Source organism: Aristolochia californica, unplaced genomic scaffold (assembly GCF_029961685.1).
Source record: "Aristolochia californica isolate CCGP_79_NKW_82.1479 unplaced genomic scaffold, dmAriCali1.0.hap1 SCAF_16, whole genome shotgun sequence".
NCBI classification, from domain to species: domain Eukaryota; kingdom Viridiplantae; phylum Streptophyta; class Magnoliopsida; order Piperales; family Aristolochiaceae; genus Aristolochia; species Aristolochia californica.
Window position 1 is genome coordinate 18,832,754 of NW_027181837.1, and position 19,230 is coordinate 18,851,983.

The 19,230-nt window shown below is 34.5% G+C and overlaps 1 protein-coding gene across 3 annotated transcripts in view; it reads right to left on the reverse strand.

The window, feature by feature from the left end:
- Positions 1–10,336: 10,336 nt before the first annotated feature.
- The window catches only part of LOC137953055 (protein DWD HYPERSENSITIVE TO UV-B 1), a 32,960-nt gene continuing 24,066 nt past the window's right edge, over positions 10,337–19,230 (reverse strand). The window contains exons 1-8 of one of the 3 annotated variants that reach the window (XM_068800246.1): positions 17,278–18,383; positions 17,076–17,173; positions 15,559–16,927; positions 14,204–14,650; positions 13,489–13,683; positions 12,303–12,359; positions 10,709–10,771; positions 10,337–10,581 (exon numbers count right to left, since the gene is read on the reverse strand). In XM_068800246.1, the coding sequence (XP_068656347.1) occupies positions 10,495–10,581; positions 10,709–10,771; positions 12,303–12,359; positions 13,489–13,683; positions 14,204–14,650; positions 15,559–16,857 (2,148 nt within the window). In that variant the 5' untranslated portion in view covers positions 16,858–16,927; positions 17,076–17,173; positions 17,278–18,383 and the 3' untranslated portion in view covers positions 10,337–10,494. Of the gene's footprint in view, positions 10,582–10,708; positions 10,772–12,302; positions 12,360–13,488; positions 13,684–14,203; positions 14,651–15,558; positions 16,928–17,075; positions 18,384–19,230 lie in introns of those variants that run through there. The other 2 variants (XM_068800245.1, XM_068800244.1) reach the window with 2 other exon arrangements.

Below are 19,230 nucleotides of genomic sequence, written 5' to 3' on the forward strand. Positions count from 1 at the left end.
TAATAATAAAAATAAAAAAAGATTGTTCGTGCGTGACAGTCTGACCAGCCGTACGATCTACCGCCCTGGTTAGATCCTCATATCTCAACAGAGGATCCAAGCGGTGGGACCACTCCGGTTTATTTTATTTATTTTTTTTACCTTGGTCGTAAAAAAATGATAAACGTCGCTTTCATCTGAAACCTAAAAATGGTAAGGAGTTTTTGGCTTTGGTGGGCTTTCATTCACGTTACCAACGATCCATCGCTTTCGAACCCTTAATTGAGTGAAATTAGGACTTTAGAGAATGGGGGCCCACACCGCATTATTTTTTGCACAAGGACCTTGGCACACTTTCTAAACTTTCCATTTTTGGAAGTTTGAGTGTGTAAGAATCAAAAACGCGAAAAAACCGCTATGTGACAGCTGGCTCCTCTTTACTCCCACTTAACGTGTGGTCTAATAGTAACAGTCCTCGGTACCTCTTCCCTCTCAAATTTACACAATTACCTGGATATGGATCCCTCCCTCCCCTCCCCTCCCCTGCCCTGCTTCTCCATCCTCATCTCTCATTACTCTCTCTCTCTCTTTCTCTCTTGAATTTGTACCTACTTTGTTCATTCTTGTGCTATAGAACTTTTTTTTGTAATTTTCTTTTGGGGTTAATTTTTTCTTTTTTTTGGTTTGTATAGCTTTTCATTACCTATTTGATGTTATTACTTATTTAGATCTTAGATTAGTACTTATTAAGTCTTAGATTCTAAAGGGAAGCTGGTGTGGTTACTATATGGAGTGGTCCAAAAACCTACTATCATCTAACTGTGTTATTTCTATTTTTTGTCAAGAGGTTGGCCAATACAACCTAAAAGACTAGTAAATTAAGTACAGAAAGTCACCGCTCACAAGAGTGGACGGAACCACTCTGACATTTTTATGTTTTTTTTGTCTTATTTCCGATTGCCTAATGCCAATACTTTCGGTTTTTAAAATTGTTTTTTTTTTTCAATTTGAGAGTGAGTCCTTTTTAGTTATTTTGTTGTATTCCTTTTTTATTCATAGGATCATTCTATTTGTTGAATTGTTCTAATTGAATAGAAATATTGGGCATAGGGGAATACCCTTCTGATTTTCCCCCTTTCTTTGTTCTCTCGTTTTTTTTATGAAATCATAGTCATTTTTTTGCTCTATTGGTTATTTTATCCAAAACAGTTTTTTTCCTTTTTTATTTTATTTTTTAAATTTTACTTTCATTCTCCCGGTGCTAACCTTTGCCATTTTCATACATACTCGACTCTTTATTATCATTGATCAAAACTATTAGCAATGTTCTTTGTAGTAAGAAATTTATCTTAATATAAATTTCCAATACATTTTCTCCTTTGATTTGGATAATCTTTTTCTCTCATCTATGTTATTTTTTATTTTATGTTTGTCAGTTTATAGTTCAATTTTATTTTTTCTCATTAGTTTCATCATAAATGGGATATGAGATGCCTTTCCCCCTTTTTGATTCGATAAAATATTTTTTAGTGCATACATGGAAGACATTTCTGATAACAATAATTATATGTTAATTTTTAGTGTATCAAATATGTAAGTATTAATGATTTTTTTATTCTATTTTTTTTCAACTTGGAAAGTGGAGAAGTTAATTAAATTCAATCAATTTTTTTTATTTATTAAGAATTTCAATTTCCCATTCTCTCTTTGACAAGCATTCAAATTCTAAACTTTTCATAGTATCATAGCTAATGGCTTTATCTAAATCATCTTATCATTCAATCTTCTGAAATGAATAAATAAATAAATAAATAAATTGACTCTCCAGTCTTCCTTGTAGCCAAAACAAAAAAAATTCATTTGTGCATGAGGGGTATAGAGGAAGGACAATCTCTGTGTGACCACCTCGAGTGGGTTTATCTAGGTCATTAGGAGCAGAAGATGGGGATAAGTCACCTATAGTAGTAGAGGATGAGGATGAGTCACATATAGGACGAGAGTGAGAAGTTGAGGTGGTGGAGCTTCTTTGGATGGAATGTGTAAATACGGTGGTGGGTTAAGCACAAAAATATGGTTGATGGGGAGGAAATATTCTCAGGGAAAAGGGGAGGGGAGAAAGAGAGAATCTAATTTCTTTTCAGGTTTTACATAGAATATATGGATTGATGTCTTTTTGAATTTATTTGTGTTTGTCTTGATAATGGATGTGTCACATATCTTTGGAGGTTCATTTTTTTATTGTTTCTTTCATGTTTCAATGTTTTGTGTAAATGTTCTTCATTTATGCAAAAATGGTTGAATCTTCTATGCCTATTGAAGACAGTGGAAGTACAAAAGGTAGCAATAAGGCTAGTCAAACAATTACTAATAGGAAAAGAAAATTGGCATCCAAGCATGAGATGATTCAGATAGGATTATAGATATAGAAAACAAAGTTATTATTGTGTATAAACATCGCAAGAAATATTTTAGTTGTCAACTTACCTTAGACACTTTTGACATAAATTATCATTGTCATGTATAACAAAACATGGAGACAACCTCAATGAATACTTCGCTCGTTTCAAAAATTTTTTGTAAGAAAGGAAGTTAGCTCAGCTATAATTCCACAAATATTGTTGTCCAAGAATGATGAAGAGAATAATTGGTTGGGGCTATTCGCCTCGCCATCCTACAACCATAGCTTAATATAGCAATGCCACAAATTTTGAGTCCCTCTACTGAAACCTCGTTACATAACATTTGTGCAACAATGCTTCACATCCCAACCAAGTTAACTGATATTAAGATTGAAGTTATTAAGACTTCAACTAAGATTTGTCAAGGTAGAGGATAAAATACTGTAGGAAGAGGCCGAGCTAGAAATGTTGGCCAAGGTAGAGGCAAAGGTTGTGGCTTTGGAGAGGCATTGAATTTATACTTATTATGGACTTAATTATCATTTGATTGAGAGATGTTGGAGACTGCACAAAAAACTAACCAACATAATGATCCACACCATTTCACTTATTGCATGTGTCATAGCTCTGTAGTCTACATTTGCACTAGATCATGCAACTACTTTCTACATCTTGCTCTTCCAAATTACTAGGTTACCTCCAACTAATCTACAATAACCTGAAGTAGATTTCTAGTTATCTGGAGAACCAACGCAATCAACATCTGCAAAACTTTCAATACAACATGTCCATGGCATTTTTTTAGGAGACCTTGTCCAAGAAATTTCTTCAAGTACTAGAAGATTCATTCCAAGTTTTTCCAATGGGAACTTTGAGGTCCAAGCATTTATTGGCTAACAACACTTATTGCATAAGAAATGTAAGGTCTAGTTACAATAATATATATGAAATTTTCAACCAATCTTTGGTACCTTCTGTTGATTGAGATGACTTCTCTGTCACATAGCCAAAGTTAATATGGTGGAGTCTTAAAGGAGTCTCCCAAGAGGAGGTCTAACAGAAGAGTCTCAATTAAAGGTGTTTTAGTTATGTTAGTCATCTATTTATGTTCAGTTGTTTAATTGTTCTAGGACTTATCTTTTAGTGTTTAACTTTGGGTGTAACTGGGATAAGGGTAGTTTAATTGTAATTGGATTTGTTTTCTCTATTATAAATTGATGTTCATTATACTTAAATTACAACAAGTTAGTGAAATATTTATCTTTTCCAAAAATTCATTCAACAAGTATCATAACGGGTTCAATGAGTTGAATCGGTCAACCTATAGAGATGATGTGATCCTTTTCTAATCTATCATCTCTAGTAGTTTAAGTTTGTATTCTATCTTTTTTCTTTCTTTCTTGTCCAAGTATCCGTTGTTTTATTGGAGTTTGCACCTCCATATTAAAATTTAATATTAGAAATTATATATTGACAAAAATATATTTGAGTCTACTTTTCGACATAAAAAAAGTCTAACAATTGGAGTTTTCTACAAAGAGAAATCGATATTTGAAGCAACAAAGCTTAGATAACAAGAGAGGTTCGAGCATCAACACAAAGATTAAAATTTCTAGGCATTTTATGCCATCAAGAATGAGATTTTATATGGATAAATATATGTCAAAAGATAGATCTTTAAGTCTATTTTCATACCTATTAAAACAATTCTCAATCTAACTTTTCCAGAGGAAGTTATTGATCTTGAAAGAGTCAATGGTCATACTTGCCAAAGAAGAAAGAGTACTCAGTTCAACCAGATTAAAGAGTCCGAGATATATTAGATTATTTATTTCAAAATAAGTATATTTTATGAAGAAATGTTATATTTAGATGAAATTTATTAAATTCTAGTTTCAGAAAGAGAATTTTATGTTAATCTAATCTATATTTAAGGAGATATTCGCATTGGAGTTGACAAGGGTCAAACTACAAAATAATGAAAATCAATAGATCATACAAGTACGAAGGTTTTTATGTCAATTTAGGTATCAATTTAAAGCTCTTTGAGTCTAGTTTCTTGAGCAACAATTTTTTTTGTGATTCTTAACTATATTTTTGGAGATATCGATATCAAAAGTAGAAAATATTGGTTCTAGTGAAAATCTCTCATTTTCCCCCTATCTCCTCTACTATTAGCTCTCCATACATTGATGTGAATTGAGTTTCATTTTCTGCTACAATCCAAGTTTTTAACAAAATTTCTCTTTAAATCAGGGAGTTTTGGTCAGACTTAATCACTCTATGATGTGCACATTCAAGGTATGCAATATCTTGCTTCGATGATGCTTTCTAGTTTTGCATTATTGTTACTTGTTTGTGTATCTTCCGCATAGTTAATTATGAAAAATTGTGGTTACTTCAAAAAAGTTTTACTTGGTCAAATTTATTAAGTTCTACCGTTATAGTCTCCCCTAATTTTTTTTTTTAAATGTCACTAGAAATATGAGTGTTGCATAGTCACCGCCTTTATGTAAAATTTACTTTCCTGTAGTATTTCTTTAGTTGATCATCTTATGTTTGTGCTACCCTTAAAAAGTGAGCAATCTCTTTGTTGAGCCCTAAAGGTGGGTCATTTTTTTGCCTTTAAAATTGAGTGGAGTGTTTTTCAGATTATGACCATTTATGACTGGTGTATAAAGCTTTGTTGTATGGCTAGGAGTGATTTTCTTCTCTTATATTGTGTTTTGTTTAAGCTAAATCTCTATGTTCTTTTTATCCCCAACTTGAGGGGGAGAAGTAGAAAAAGTATAAGAAAGAGGTATTTTGTAGAACATGTTGTGGTAATTTCTAGTGACCAAAACATTCACGAAAAGGGGAGTACAAATGATGAAGATTTAACATCTATGAAAAAGTTTTAACTAATGAAGATTGAAGACCATGAATCATTTTCATTGCAAGCTGAAATTATAAACTCAAACTTGAGGGGGAGTGTTGAAGAGTAGATATGGAAGATTCTTACATGTCTCTCATAGTAAGAAGTCTCACATAACAAGAATTAATATGGTGGAGTCTTAGAAAATGAGGCCTAATAGAAGAGTCTCAATTAAAGGGGTTTTAGTTATGTTAGTCTTCTTTTTACGTTCAATTGTTCTATTGTTCTAGGACTTATCTTTTAGTGTTTAGCTTTGAGGTGTAAATGGGATAAAGGCAGTTTAGTTGTAATTAGATTCTACTTGTTTCTTCTATTATAAATAGATACTCATTGACCTCAAATTACAATAAGTTAGTGAAATATTTCTATTTTCCCAGAAATTCAACATTCTCAAGAGGAGGGTTAATTGAGAGATTCACATTAAAACTTTAAGGAAGGCGTGTAAACACAAATCATGCCATATCACAATTTCAATGTAAAGTAGACATTCACACACCATAGGAGACAAAAGAAATTGTTATCAATGTTCCCCTAATGGTATTTATCGTCCAAAAACTCTTGCTTGGGAAATTCCACTATTTCAAAGCTCTAATAGCTGGAATTTATGCAAAGATATTCCGGCTATCTTTAAGCCACATTTAGCTCAATACATATTTTTTACAAATTTAATCTATCCTAGAGATTGGCTAGATTCTAGCTCTAGCAAGACCTTTCTATCTACATTGAATAAGTTCTAGATAAACCTTTTACAAAGAAAAATTAAAGAAAGTAAAAACTTACACCCAAGTACTTGGAGAGTACCTTCTTATTGAGAGATCCTAGCTTCCACTTCTTTTTAGCACAATGTAGAATGTATAGGAGCTTTTCTATAATGAGATGCAAGGAATAGGTGGAGGAGAGAGGATTGGAAATGTAGTTGGGTATCACTCTTTCACTCAAAAAACACTTTTAAGAAGTATGACAAGATTGATGATAAATACTTTAAGGTTTTGCCAATAAATGCTCATTAACTTCTCTATATGTGGTTTGGTGGGGTACTTAGAACTTCCCCAAACCAAACTAGCCATTTTTTGTTTGTTTGCAAAAATCAATACGTTGTTTGATCGATCATTGTGAATTCCTACTGAATTTAATTTAGCAACAGGAAGAATGTCTCCTCATAGTCAATCCCATAATAATGAGTTCCTTTGACCACTAACTAGCTTTTAGTTTTTCAATGGTGTCATCTAGATTGTGTTTAAATGTGAGCATCCACTTATATCCCATTATTTTCTTGTGTAGTGGTAGGGTCACTAATTTCCATGTCTGATTTTCATAAAGTGATGTCATATGTTCTTCCATTGTTGTTTTCCATCTTGGATATTGAAGGTATCCTGATATGATCGAGGAATGAAAATTTTCATATGGTTTGAAGATGTAGATTGAGGAAATCTCTATATGGTCTGAAGTAATTTCTTCGTGTATGGTTTGATAAATTTAGCCAAACACTGTTACTGGCAGGATTTCACTGATGTTCAGTAGATCACTTCGTGTTTATCAAAGACATTCTCAAAGGGAAAATACTTTTGGTAGTCTATGTTGATGATATTGTCCTAATTGGTAGTGATTCTGATGGCATCCAGGAAACCAAAGAGAAGATATGTGAAAAGTTTAAGACAAAAGATTTTGGACTACTTAAAAATACTTTTTGGGTGTTGAGGTGTTATAGTCCAAGCATGAGATTATACTATCTTAAAGGAAGTATGTCCTTGATCTACTGGAGGCGACATGAATGATGGAGTGTAGACCAACAAACACCCCCCTTGGATTCAAATACTAAATTATCTACAGGTTCTAGAGAAGATGCGGATATCGAAAAATATCAAAGAATTGTGGAGAAACTTATTTATCTATGTGTAACAAGACTAGATATCTCATATCCAGTAAGTGTGGTAAGTCAATACACGCATAAACCACAACTTACTCATTGGAAAACATTGAAAAGAATATTACAATATTTGAAAGGAGCTCAAGGTAGATGGTTTCTCTATAAGAACCATGGTTACTTCAACATAGAAGGGTTCTCGGATGCAAATTGGATTGAATCCCCAGATGACAGAATATCTACTTCAGGGTAGTGTACAATGGTAGGAGGAAACTTGGTTATATGGAGAAACAAGAAGCAAAATATAGTTGCAAAGACCAGTGTACATGCATAATACATGGCCATGGCTATTGATCAGGTCCCTTATCACTGAATTGAGATTCTATAAAGGAGCCTTTATGAACCTATATTGCGATAATCAAGCTGCAATTAATATCACTTCAAATCTGGTCTTCTATGAAAGAACAAAACACATTTATGAGGAATGCCACTTTATACGAAAAAAATTCCAAGCCGACATATTATCCCTCAGACATACTTCCTCACAAGGACAAGTTGCAGACATGCTCACGAAACCTATCATTCACAAAATCATGTCCACCATTTGCAACAATTTGATTTTTTCTCACCCCCTCCCCTGCTTGAGAGAGTGTGTTAGAAGATGGGCCCAATCCCACACGAGTATGGAGAAGGCCCACACATCCAAAAGGGGTGGCATGATTGTAAATAAGGTGTCATCTCATAAAGATGGCGTAAGGGGGTAATTAGTTAAGGTGAATATGTCTACTTGGGTCTTTTCTCATGTAAAACTTATAGCCCTAAGGGCATTGTAGGCATCGTAAATTCCTCTAAAAAACTATAAATAAAAGCCCTTGACTTGTGGTAGAACATCAAGTCTCTCTCTCCTTCTCCAAATTCATCCAAGATCTCTTAGCCTAAATGCTCTCTCTCTTTTCTCTCTTTCTCCCTTCTTTACTTGAGTTCTCTATCTTTTTCTCTTATTCTCTTCTCCTCTTCTCCTTTTCTGCTCTCTCTCACTTATTTTGCTCGAGATTCTAATAATGGGTCCTAAATTCAACAGTTTTAATGAAAATTTCTGAGGTATATCAATTCTCAACCTCCAATACACTTCTTAAAGAGTCAATTCATGGAGAAAAACAAGCAGCAAGATGCATGGAGTGTGCAATAATTTGTAGCTTGCAAGAACATGAGGAAAAACCTAAACTTTACATGAATAAGTATGTTGTTCTCATGTAAGCTAGCATAATATAAATTTCATGCATGAAGAGGGCCCAAAAACATGTCTTCCAGGCTATAATGAACACTCAAGTATCTAGTAATTAAATTATGTAAAAATACTTCTCAATTGTTGTTTTGGCTATTGCTACCAAGTACATCAGGGCACACTATGATCAATCGGACATTGAATGAACCATTGAGATGGAATCCTAAAAATGTTACTCTGGTACCATGTTATTTTTCAAGATTCCATGATAATAATGTTTGTAACATAAGGTAAATAAAAAATGAAGAAGAAAGAGAGAAGAAAATAAGGAGAGAAGAAGAGAAAGAGTGAAGGACGATTTGGTTAGATGAAGAGAGTAGGCACATTGGGAAGGAGAGTGGGGATTAGGGTTGTGAGAGTGAATCCCTAATCCTCCCCCGTAAGCTTTATTTATAGATGTCAAAATATAAGAATTACATCTATACCCTTCACCCTAATAGGTGTGAATAAAACACAATAAGATCATAGGTTTATTACATCAATGACACCCAAGTTACTCGTATCTTCTAATAACATTCATCTTATTTAACAGATAAATTTTTTCATTGGAGAGTTTATTTAAAAGAGGATATAAACCCGACCTAGGAAAGAGTACGTGCTCATAATAGTAAAATCGGAAATTATAGGGATTAATTGGTGGGTAAAACTAGTTTTATGAACAACACTTTGGTTATTCAGAGCAAGCACACTACTGATACTTTCATTCATTAGCTTGTTGTTCAAGGTCTTAATAAACAAGAGAAATTGCCAAAGAAGGCATCAGCCTTTCCACCTCTCTTCATTGTTGGAGCAATTGCATGGGAAATTTGCACCCTAGAAGTCAAAAAAGCAAGTAAATAACGCAAACAACTAGAAGGACCACATAATGTGGAGAAAAAGACAACATCCAAATGGCTCAATAAATTCAACTACCTTTAGAAATCAGAAATTAGATATTTGAATGCCTACTGTCCCTTAGAATATAAGGTTGACAACATTCTTTAGCTACTGTCATAAATTCAAGCACCTTTAAAAATCAGAAATTATGTTCTTTTAACATCTCCATGCAAAAGTCCACCCTTGCTTCATCTCTTTTCATAGAGATAGCCTTCTTAACCAGAATTCTATCTTCATTATTGTAAACAGACAAAAGAGTTCTATGACTCCCTTTACTCAATGGTGCAGAGAGTGTTTATTTAAAACAAAAAGCATGATATAAAGCTTATACATTTTGTGGGTCATACATAGTTGAATCAATATAGAAAGACCCCAAGTGTTATTAATTTTTTTAATTATTTAAAAATATCATTTACTAAAAAATATTTTGATACAATCAATTCATTGCCAAAAATCACAAATTCATCAAAAAACTACTTTTAAAAAACATCAGGGCTTCATCTTTGTTCTTAAACAAACTAGTTTTAATTGTGGTGATTGGATTGGATTGGTTAAACCGGTGTTGACATTGTAATGTTCTTGGCATTTTAAAAAATAAAAAAATAAAAAAATTATTAAAGAGACAACCCTCTCTACCCTCCCTTCCGTCCCCCTCACCCTTCAGCCACATGGTGGTGATATGACTAATAAATAATGAGAACATTTATAGAGATGATATAAAATTATAATTATATATTTTTTTATGTTTTTTCTTATTGAAGCATATAACCCTAAAGATATCGTAGTTATTAAAAAAATTTCTAACAACTATAAATACAACCTCAAGGCATGAGATAGAGTATTTAAGCTTCTTCCTCTAAACTCAAATCTCTGCTACTCACTAGTGCGCAAATGGACACTGCGTGTTCCTCGTTCACAATCGCCACTGTTGGCATCCCATCATCATTCCAGCGAGAAGAGGAAAGAAACGAATACATATAAACAGAAGAAAAGAAAAGAAAAGAAAAAATTGCAGAGAAAGACAGAAGAACGTACCCATTAATTGGTCTTAACGAAGGTGAAGTAGGAGATATAATGAGATTATTGCATAACCATAACAATGTCTTCTTTATTTCTTTAGGACAATTATCTCCTAAGATATAGGATTAAATATAAGCAAAATAGGAAATGGATAAGATTAACCGCCCATACTGTTGAATGAGCGCCAGTGCTGCCGATCAGCGGTGTCCGAACTGTAATTTCTAGATGAAGCCAGCAAGTTGACCTGCAGAGAAATCATCCAAATCAAGCTACTGTGGCGTGATTCTTCCCTACTTGTTTACATTTATTTATTATATTTATCAGTTATATATTTGTTGAGTGAAACAGGGAGAAACACTATTTCACACTACCTTGATGATATCCGACTCTGAGCTCGGGTGTAGATAAGCTGCAAGGATACTCATGTGAAAATCCTGTGGATACAAAGAGAGAACATTGACATTGTGTCAGACGGAAATGATCATAGCTCAAGAACTCGTCCCAGAAAACTGATGGAAGGAGAGAAATTTCCGACAGGTATAAGAGCCACATTAGCCATTGAAGCAAATTTTTACACAGCATTAACATTTAATTTCAAAATGAATTGATTATGGATTCTATAACATTAGATTTTAACATGATTTTTTCTGAAATAATTTATATGCTAAACATGTCTCAGTCAATTCAGCAAACCAGTCATGAATGTTCTTAAAATATTTTCAAGTGTCAAGAGGTCCATAGCACACAACAAGGTTATTTAATCACAAAATGCTTCCTGAAGTTTTCTTTTTGTTAAATGAAATTGGAAATGCTGTTGTAGGCTGTTCATTCTTCCTATTTTTGAGACATGAGGATACATGTTTTATCATTTTATCATTGTTATATATCGGTGAGAATGAGAATTCATTCATGGAAGAGTGAGTAGATTTGCTGCTAATTACAAAAATAAGAGATCAATTAAGTCTTTTCATTCAGAAAGAAAATATCTACCTTATTCCATAACTAATTTGACAAATGAAAGGATCTCTGGGGCACTTCACAAAATCCTTGAAGATGCTGTAAGGGCCTGTTTGGAACCCATAGAAAAGAAAAGGGGAGAGATATTTTTTGTTGTTTGGCAACAGAGAATCGTTGAGAGAAGAAAATAAGAGAGAAAATCACTCTCTTAGTTAATAAATTTTCTTTCACAAGATGAAAGAATTTGGGGAGAAAAGAAAAAAATAGAAACTTGAGAAAAAAACCTTAATCATCAAAATCTAAAAATATTACTAATTTTCTTTTCTTTTTCATTTTCCACATGTATCCAAACAAGAGAAACTACATTTCTCTTCCATTTTCTCTCTCATTTGCCATGGGCATCCAAACGAGAAAAGAAACCTCATTTCTTTTCTTTTCTTTTTCTCTTTTTTCTCTCTCCACTTTGTGTGTTCCAAACACAGCCTAAATGTTTGAGAAGAAAAATAGGGTCCAGAAAACAATGAACATGCATCATACTAGGTAGGGCTAGGTTTTCTCCTCACCTGCATCCAACTACTTTATCAGGTTTCTATATCTTAATATTACCATGAGTCTTATTACCCAAAGGGGCAACAACTGCTATGCCGTGAGATCAAGAACTAGATTATTAATGCTTTAAACATATGGAAAAATATGTTACTGCTATACAAAACAGAAAGGAAAGACAAAATAAAAAAATTTCAACCAAGTCCTTAAAATCAGTGGTTAATGACTATACTGCTTGAAAATTGACTAATCTGTCCTTTGAATATTGAAAAACAGGCATCCTTTATTTAGCATCAAACTCATATCATCCATGGTCAATTTTGTTGAGACTGGCATGCAGATAATAAAGTGACCAAGTAGCTGTAACTGTTGTCAGCACTGTAATATTCAGCTGCTAATATTACATTTTTTTATCTTTTTAGACTGTAAAACCAAAAGAATAATAAGATTAAAATGTCTTACCCTAAATGGATCACCCCTCAAAGACTGAACAAACATGGAATGTCTTGACCGTGTACCCTGCAGAAGGAGCATAGATCTGTCACTTATCATGCAAACATTGTTAGAGGGAATCATCTCAGTGATTATTAGTTTTTTTATTTTTATGAAAATGAGAAAAAAAAATTCATTAAGAAGAAAACTCCCCAGGTAGCAAATAAAAAGCTACAATACAAGCAACAAGAATAAGACACAACCCAAATAAAATTGATCTAAACAGGGAAGGAGATGCCAACTACAAGGTGTTGCCTAGCGACACCCTTCCCTAGCTAAGTGTCAGCCATACTAGCACAAGGGGTGGGATGCCAACAGATGGACAGACCGTTACAAATATCCTCGATTTCATCAAAATACATAAATGAAAAAAAGGTTTCCTAACTTAGGTTAGTCATTTTGGGATAGAAATTAACGCAATTTTAACATAGTATTAAAGTAGGATGTCTATTATGTGGGCCTAATTTATACCCCGTTAAATTTGTATTCCTATGTTATTCATGTCTCTGGCCCATTATTCATTTGTGTATGCCTAAACATGATGGGGATTATAGGAATAATCCGATATAGATTGATCTCAAGAAAATCCAGTGGTTATTAGTTGGAAAAATAAATTGTTACTTCAACTAGTTATTTTGGGATGTACCTCAACCCAATTTTAACACACGAACAATCAGGATTCAAGCATTATAGTTCTGATGGAAAAGTCTCATATCCCTCAAATCTACTCCAAGAATATTTCTAAGACAGAGGGAGGAAAGAGAAAATTACAAAAAAAACAGAATTGAGGAAATCTGATATCCCAATAATTGTTGAAGAAATCTGCTCCAAGAATCATAAATTTCCTATCAATAATTATCTTGAAAGATGATCTTGTAATAACAATGCTTTTAAGGACACAATGAACTGACGCCACCCACATAAGTTATTCTATGGCTACAAAAATCTGGCATTCCTATGATCCAAAGAATTTCAACCTTCATAATCACTTGTCACTAACATGCTTATAAGGACAACATAAACTGATACTTACCATGAATTAATGCCATCGATGAATAATTATTGTATGACTACAAAAAACTGGCATTTGTATGATCCAAAGAATTTTATCTTAAAAGAAAAGATCCAAATATTTTTTCCAGCAGAAGTTAATCACCTCTAAAGAAACATCGCGAAGTCTCCTCCCAGTTTGAGCACAACAAATCCGAACAATGTTCTCTTCACAACTGCCACTGATAATATAGTCTCTTCCATTCATGTAGTACGAACGTGTATAATTTTGTGCACTTCCAGTTGGGGCAATGTCGAATCTCATGCTAATGCTGCCATCCGCGGCCAATAATTGCTTCACCTGCATCACTTACTTGTTGAGATCTCAAGAAAAAAACTTTTGCCAACAAAAAGCTAGATTGATGGGGTATTAGTAGGTATTGCACTCCAGAGAGTATGCAGTCCTACAAAAAAATCATCTCAAATTTAACAAAGCACATCTCAGACAAAAAGAAGAATTTCTTTTTGAATGAACCAACTGTATATTTTGCTTATCGAAGGAGACTCAAAAACTGTTATCAGTTGGTGTTCAAAAGATAACTCCCCCCCCTGACGCCACTGGCCAATCACTAATTGTATTGCTAACATTGTATCATCCATTCATTGTTATTGGAACCTCATTCCTCTGATAAATTGGCAAAATTCGGAACCTCCCAACAATCTCTCATTGTTTGGGAAGGTTTCCCCTCTTGTAATCTGTTCGTTTGAGCTCTCTTAATAAAATTCAGCATCATTTAAAAAAAAAAGTATATTTTGCTTAAAATAGACTTGCTATAAACTGAAAATTAGGAAAATGCTACAAAATTAATAGCAGAAAGTACCTCATTGTCCACTGCTGAAGATAATAGGTAGTAGTCATCAGGAGAAAAACACACCATTATGTTCCCTCTTGAGCTAAATGCTGTATAGCAAGGTTGAGATGTCCCTTGCCTTAGGTCCCACATCTTGATCTGTTGGTCAAATGATGAAGTTGCAAAAATGGATGGGGAATGATGAGCAAATTTAACAACATTTATGTGTTCACTGTGCAAATCTTTCAAAACCTGGACTCGCCTTCCACTCCCTATGTCATACAAAGCCACATGTCTTGAATACCCACTCGCAAGAAAGAGATCATCCGTTGAATTCACATGGACAGATGTCAAATGCTCAAATTCATCATATGTACACACAGAAGAATCTGCTGTGCAATATCTATCAGTCACAGTAGTAGGTATTTGACTGATATCATATAATCGGAGCGAACCATTGTCAGATCCAGCAATTAGCTAGTGATTAGAAACAGAACCAATAAAGAAATTAGGAGTTATATATATAGGTGCAGGGATAGTACATATAAGAAGAACTGTTTTCAAAATAGAGTTTATGTGCTAAGCTAGTTGATGCGGAACGATCACTATGATTTTGATTATCGTGTCTAATTGTCGATTAGCAGGCTATGGTGCTAGAGTTAGAAACAGAAAGGGAGAGAAAATTGAGAAGAAGAAAGTGGGGATGAGAAATAGGAGAACTGAAAAGAATAATTTAAAAGAAGAAGAATAAAGAAGAAAATGAGAAGAAGAAATGGGAGGGAGAGGAAGAGACCAAAAACATGGATTTTATTAATTCATCTTCAAAACTAAATTCAACATCCTGTTACAGCTTATAAATAACTACAATTGAAATTTAAAATTCAAAATAGATAAGATCACTATCTGATCAAATCCAATAAAATCAGGAAAGAAAAACTAAAACTAAAATTAAAATTTAAAATACAAAATAGACAAGATCACTATCTGAGTGAATCCAGTAAAATCAGGAAAGATAAACTAAAAATAAAAAATAATTATAAAAATAATTTGAACGGTAATTGGTGGGTCCACTGAGCCCAATGGGCCTACTGTGTCCCCACCACTAGTAAAGTGTTGACTGCAGAAAATGCATCCCAGTCTTGTGCATACTATGTCAACTGTCAATTCAATAAAATAAAGCACTAATTAATTACTTGACGACTAACAAGTAGCTGAAAAATTAAAAATTTAGACCAAGTCAATCAGCAGTAACATAGATTCAAACAGCATTAGAAAGTTCTAGCAATGGGAATGTCCATAAGATACTTGAATCTAGTAACAAATAACACTACCAATTTTTTAGAAACTAGAGAAGGTACAATTTTTTGGCAATTGAGATGGCAAACCTTGGTAGGGGACTTCTTAAGCCAACAGAGTCCTAAAATGCTTTGTAAAGCTCCTCCAGATTGGATGTAACCAACAATATTCCCATTTTCATGGTTGACCACAACTAATTCCCCATCTAGAGTTCCAAACACCATAAGACTAGGGTCACATGGATGATATTCAAACTGCCGTGGACGAAAACTTTTGGCTTGACCATCTGAAATGCTTCTTGATAGCGGATACAGATAAGGCCACGCAGATGAACCCACTTTGGCAGCACATATGGCCCGACGGAAGGAGTTTTGACCCCTCTCAGAGGAATAGGAACGCAACCTCAAAGATTTCCAAGAGGCACTGATGAAGCCCAACTCACGTTTATGTAAAATACTGACAATGCTCTGGTTGTGCTGTCTGTTATAAGGAAGATACTCATAATACTGTGAAAAGATTGTCTTGGCCATGTCACGCTCTGCCTTTTTAACAGACAAATTATCCAATACTTTCAAATGAGGTAAAGAAGCAATCATGTATTCCCTATAATGTTTCTCAAAGCAAATAGGTGAAGGATGATGTGAAACATACTTCCTCATGACAGGTCCTGATGGCCCCACAATATGCTCAGAGACAGGTGCATTTGTGATATCAGGCCCTTCTTGTTTGCTTGTTCCAGGTTGAGAATGAGAGCAAATTTTATCAGGCACCAAAAACCCATGTAAATAATCAAGTCCATCCATCTCACAGGCATCATTTTCAACAGTATTCACAAAATTTTCTGGTTCAGTCCATCCACGTAAGTCTAGCATAGGATCATATAACATTTCCTCAGAAGCACGTTGTTGAGTTGCTAAATCTTGTTCACTTTCATCTGACGATTCTTCAGTTGTGCCAAGAAGAACCCCATGACAACCAAGTGATTCATCATCTGACCATTGGTCAATAAACATGTCTTCAGAACCTGTGTACTGAAAATCTTCAAAAATCAGGCTTTTGTTGGCTGTAGATGGAGTATGCCAATATGGATACAATGGTGATTTAGTCACATCAGATTTTTCATTAATGAAGTCGGTCCTTTTCCCATCAGAAGATGTGGGACATGGGCCTGTGTCATTGCAACACAGACAATTTTGAAATCTTAGTTCTTGAAGAGAAGGGAGTCTCAGTAATGCAGAACATGTAGTCCAAAGATTGGAGACTCTGGTTTCACAAAGAGATAAGCGAGTGAGCCTAGGCATGCAATTAAAACATCCTTCCTGGAAATTTGTGAGCGAGATGCTGAAATCAAGATTAAGAGTGTGCAGTTGCATGAACTTTCCAGTCATGTTCAGTTTTCGGATTTGAGAAGATTGCAAGTTCAAGATCTGACACGTAAATCCTTTCTCTGAGAGATGCCTGAGAGTGTAGTCCAAGTTAAGGCAACAAAAGTAATTAACAAAGATAGAAAGAAAATTTTCACAACTTTTCATAAATGTCATTTAAAAGACAAGCCACCTTAAATCATATGCATTTACATACAAACTAGTAACTTCCTGATGTGTACCTCCATAAATACCACTATTGTTCAGAGTCAAGTTTTCTAGAAAATTCTTGTTTTTCCACCCTTCTCATACTCTTTACATCCCATCCGCTTTAATCAGCCTGGCATTATTTGATACACCCGTAGAGTCACAGAGAGTTATTTTCCATTTAAGTTAGCATAGACAAAATGAAATGCAAATGTCACCCTCAATATCTCATCTCACCATGTGAGCCTGAAACACCTTCAGTAAAACATTGTAAACCGAATGCAGTCAACAAATTGCACTGGGGAAAATCAGCATATGGCTAGCTCAGTTTAATTGAACAAGTAAATAAAGGGAACAAACGTATAAGATATAAGACAAAAAAAGCTTAAAAGTGTAGAAGAAAAGTACCCTGTTGCAATATTTAATATTGTGTGACTGTAGTGCTACTAAGGAATTGTTTGCATGGACTTTTTCAAAAAAATAAAAAAAAAAGGAATTGTTTGCATGGTCTCAAGCAATCTTCAGTCTGTCAGCATGTGCTATGACGAGTAGACCTATCAAGGCCCTACACTGATGTGGCCCAGTGATCAAGTTGACTTATGTTAGAGTTCAAGGGTATTTCTCCAGTAATGTATGTTAATGCCTTTATTAGTAGGAAGCAGAGTTAGGAGGTTAAGGGTATAATTCTTGTTATTTTCTGTTTGCTTATTAGCTATTGAGATCATAGAGCGACATTTTCGTCCAACTGTAATTGTTCACTTATGTGTTTAACAAGAGTTTAAAGGTCGTGGTGCAGATTAACAAGACCGCTCTTACACAGTTTTATCACTCCTTTCCCCAAATCTCCCTATCATATGAGACCATTAAAGTTGGTCATTGTGCTTATTGTCAATTGCTGCATGTGGTTCTATCTTTATTATGGTCATTGTGCTTGCTGGAAGTTATTTTCTGGTATGCCCTAGAAGTATGCTGGAGTGGGTCCACAGGTTTCAGCATGGTTGTGTTTTTAGTTGTTAGAGAAGGTTTAATCATAGTTTTTTGGTGACTTGTTTGGGGTTGTTTGTGTTGTTGGATTGGAATTTCTGAAGGTGCAACCATGGCAGATATTGGTAGGTTGTTACTCCTATGGTGTCAAATGGTTCAAAGTCTAAAGAGTCTAACACCATTCAGATTATATTTTATGAATCTTTTCACCAGCCTTCATCATTAGACTAATCTGTGTGGAAAGGTACAGCGACAGGTGTCTCTTTCTTGTCAAGCTTTTCCACCACCAAGTCTGAAAATTTCAGGTCCTCAAGTGTTACTATAACAAATTGTAAAGGTTGTTTACAGAGATAGATATGTATTAACAAGAGGAAAGAAAAATCCAAGACTGCCAAGGTGTTTCAAAACTTCTATACTATGATTGAAACCCAATTCTATACCAAAATTCAAATCCTAAAAACAAATAATGGCAAAGAGTACTTCAGTTCCATTCTTGGCAAATTTCTCATGGAAAAGGGAATTGTACACCAAACAACTTGTGTCAACACACCTCAACAAAATGGTGTTGTTGAACATAAGAACAAACACCTTTTAGATGTAGCTCGGGCAATTATGTTTACCACGGGTTCCTAAACACTTATGAGCAAAAGCCGCTCTTACTGCATGTTACCTCATTAATCGAATCTCGTTCCGGGTATATCAGTTTCAAAAAGCTCTCAACATTTTGTTGGAGACCTACCCTCATGCACAATTTTTTTTTTTTTTGAAGATGTATTAACAAAACAGGAGAAATTACAAAATTTGGGGGAGCATGTCCCTTACAACCAACGATTGTAGGGTAGCTCCCTGCCTGGCAAGCACATCTGCCGCCGAATTTGCGGATCTCGGAATGTGAGTCCAAGTACAAGAAACAATTGAGGTAATTTCTAAAATTTCCCTAAATGTATCCCAATGCCTCCAAGGAGGAGAAGATGCGTTCTCACATCAACCTATCACCACTTTTGAGTCACCTTCAATATGAAGGGGCCCCGTATTTATCTCTAAAGATGCGAAGACCGGAGAGGAGACCATGTAACTCAGCACACGTAGAGTCAGATATACCAAGGGGCTGGCATAAGTGAAGAGCTGATTTCCGGAATGATCTGAAATAACTCCTCTAAAACCAGAAATCCGAGGGTTACCCTCATGCACAATTCTTCAATAATC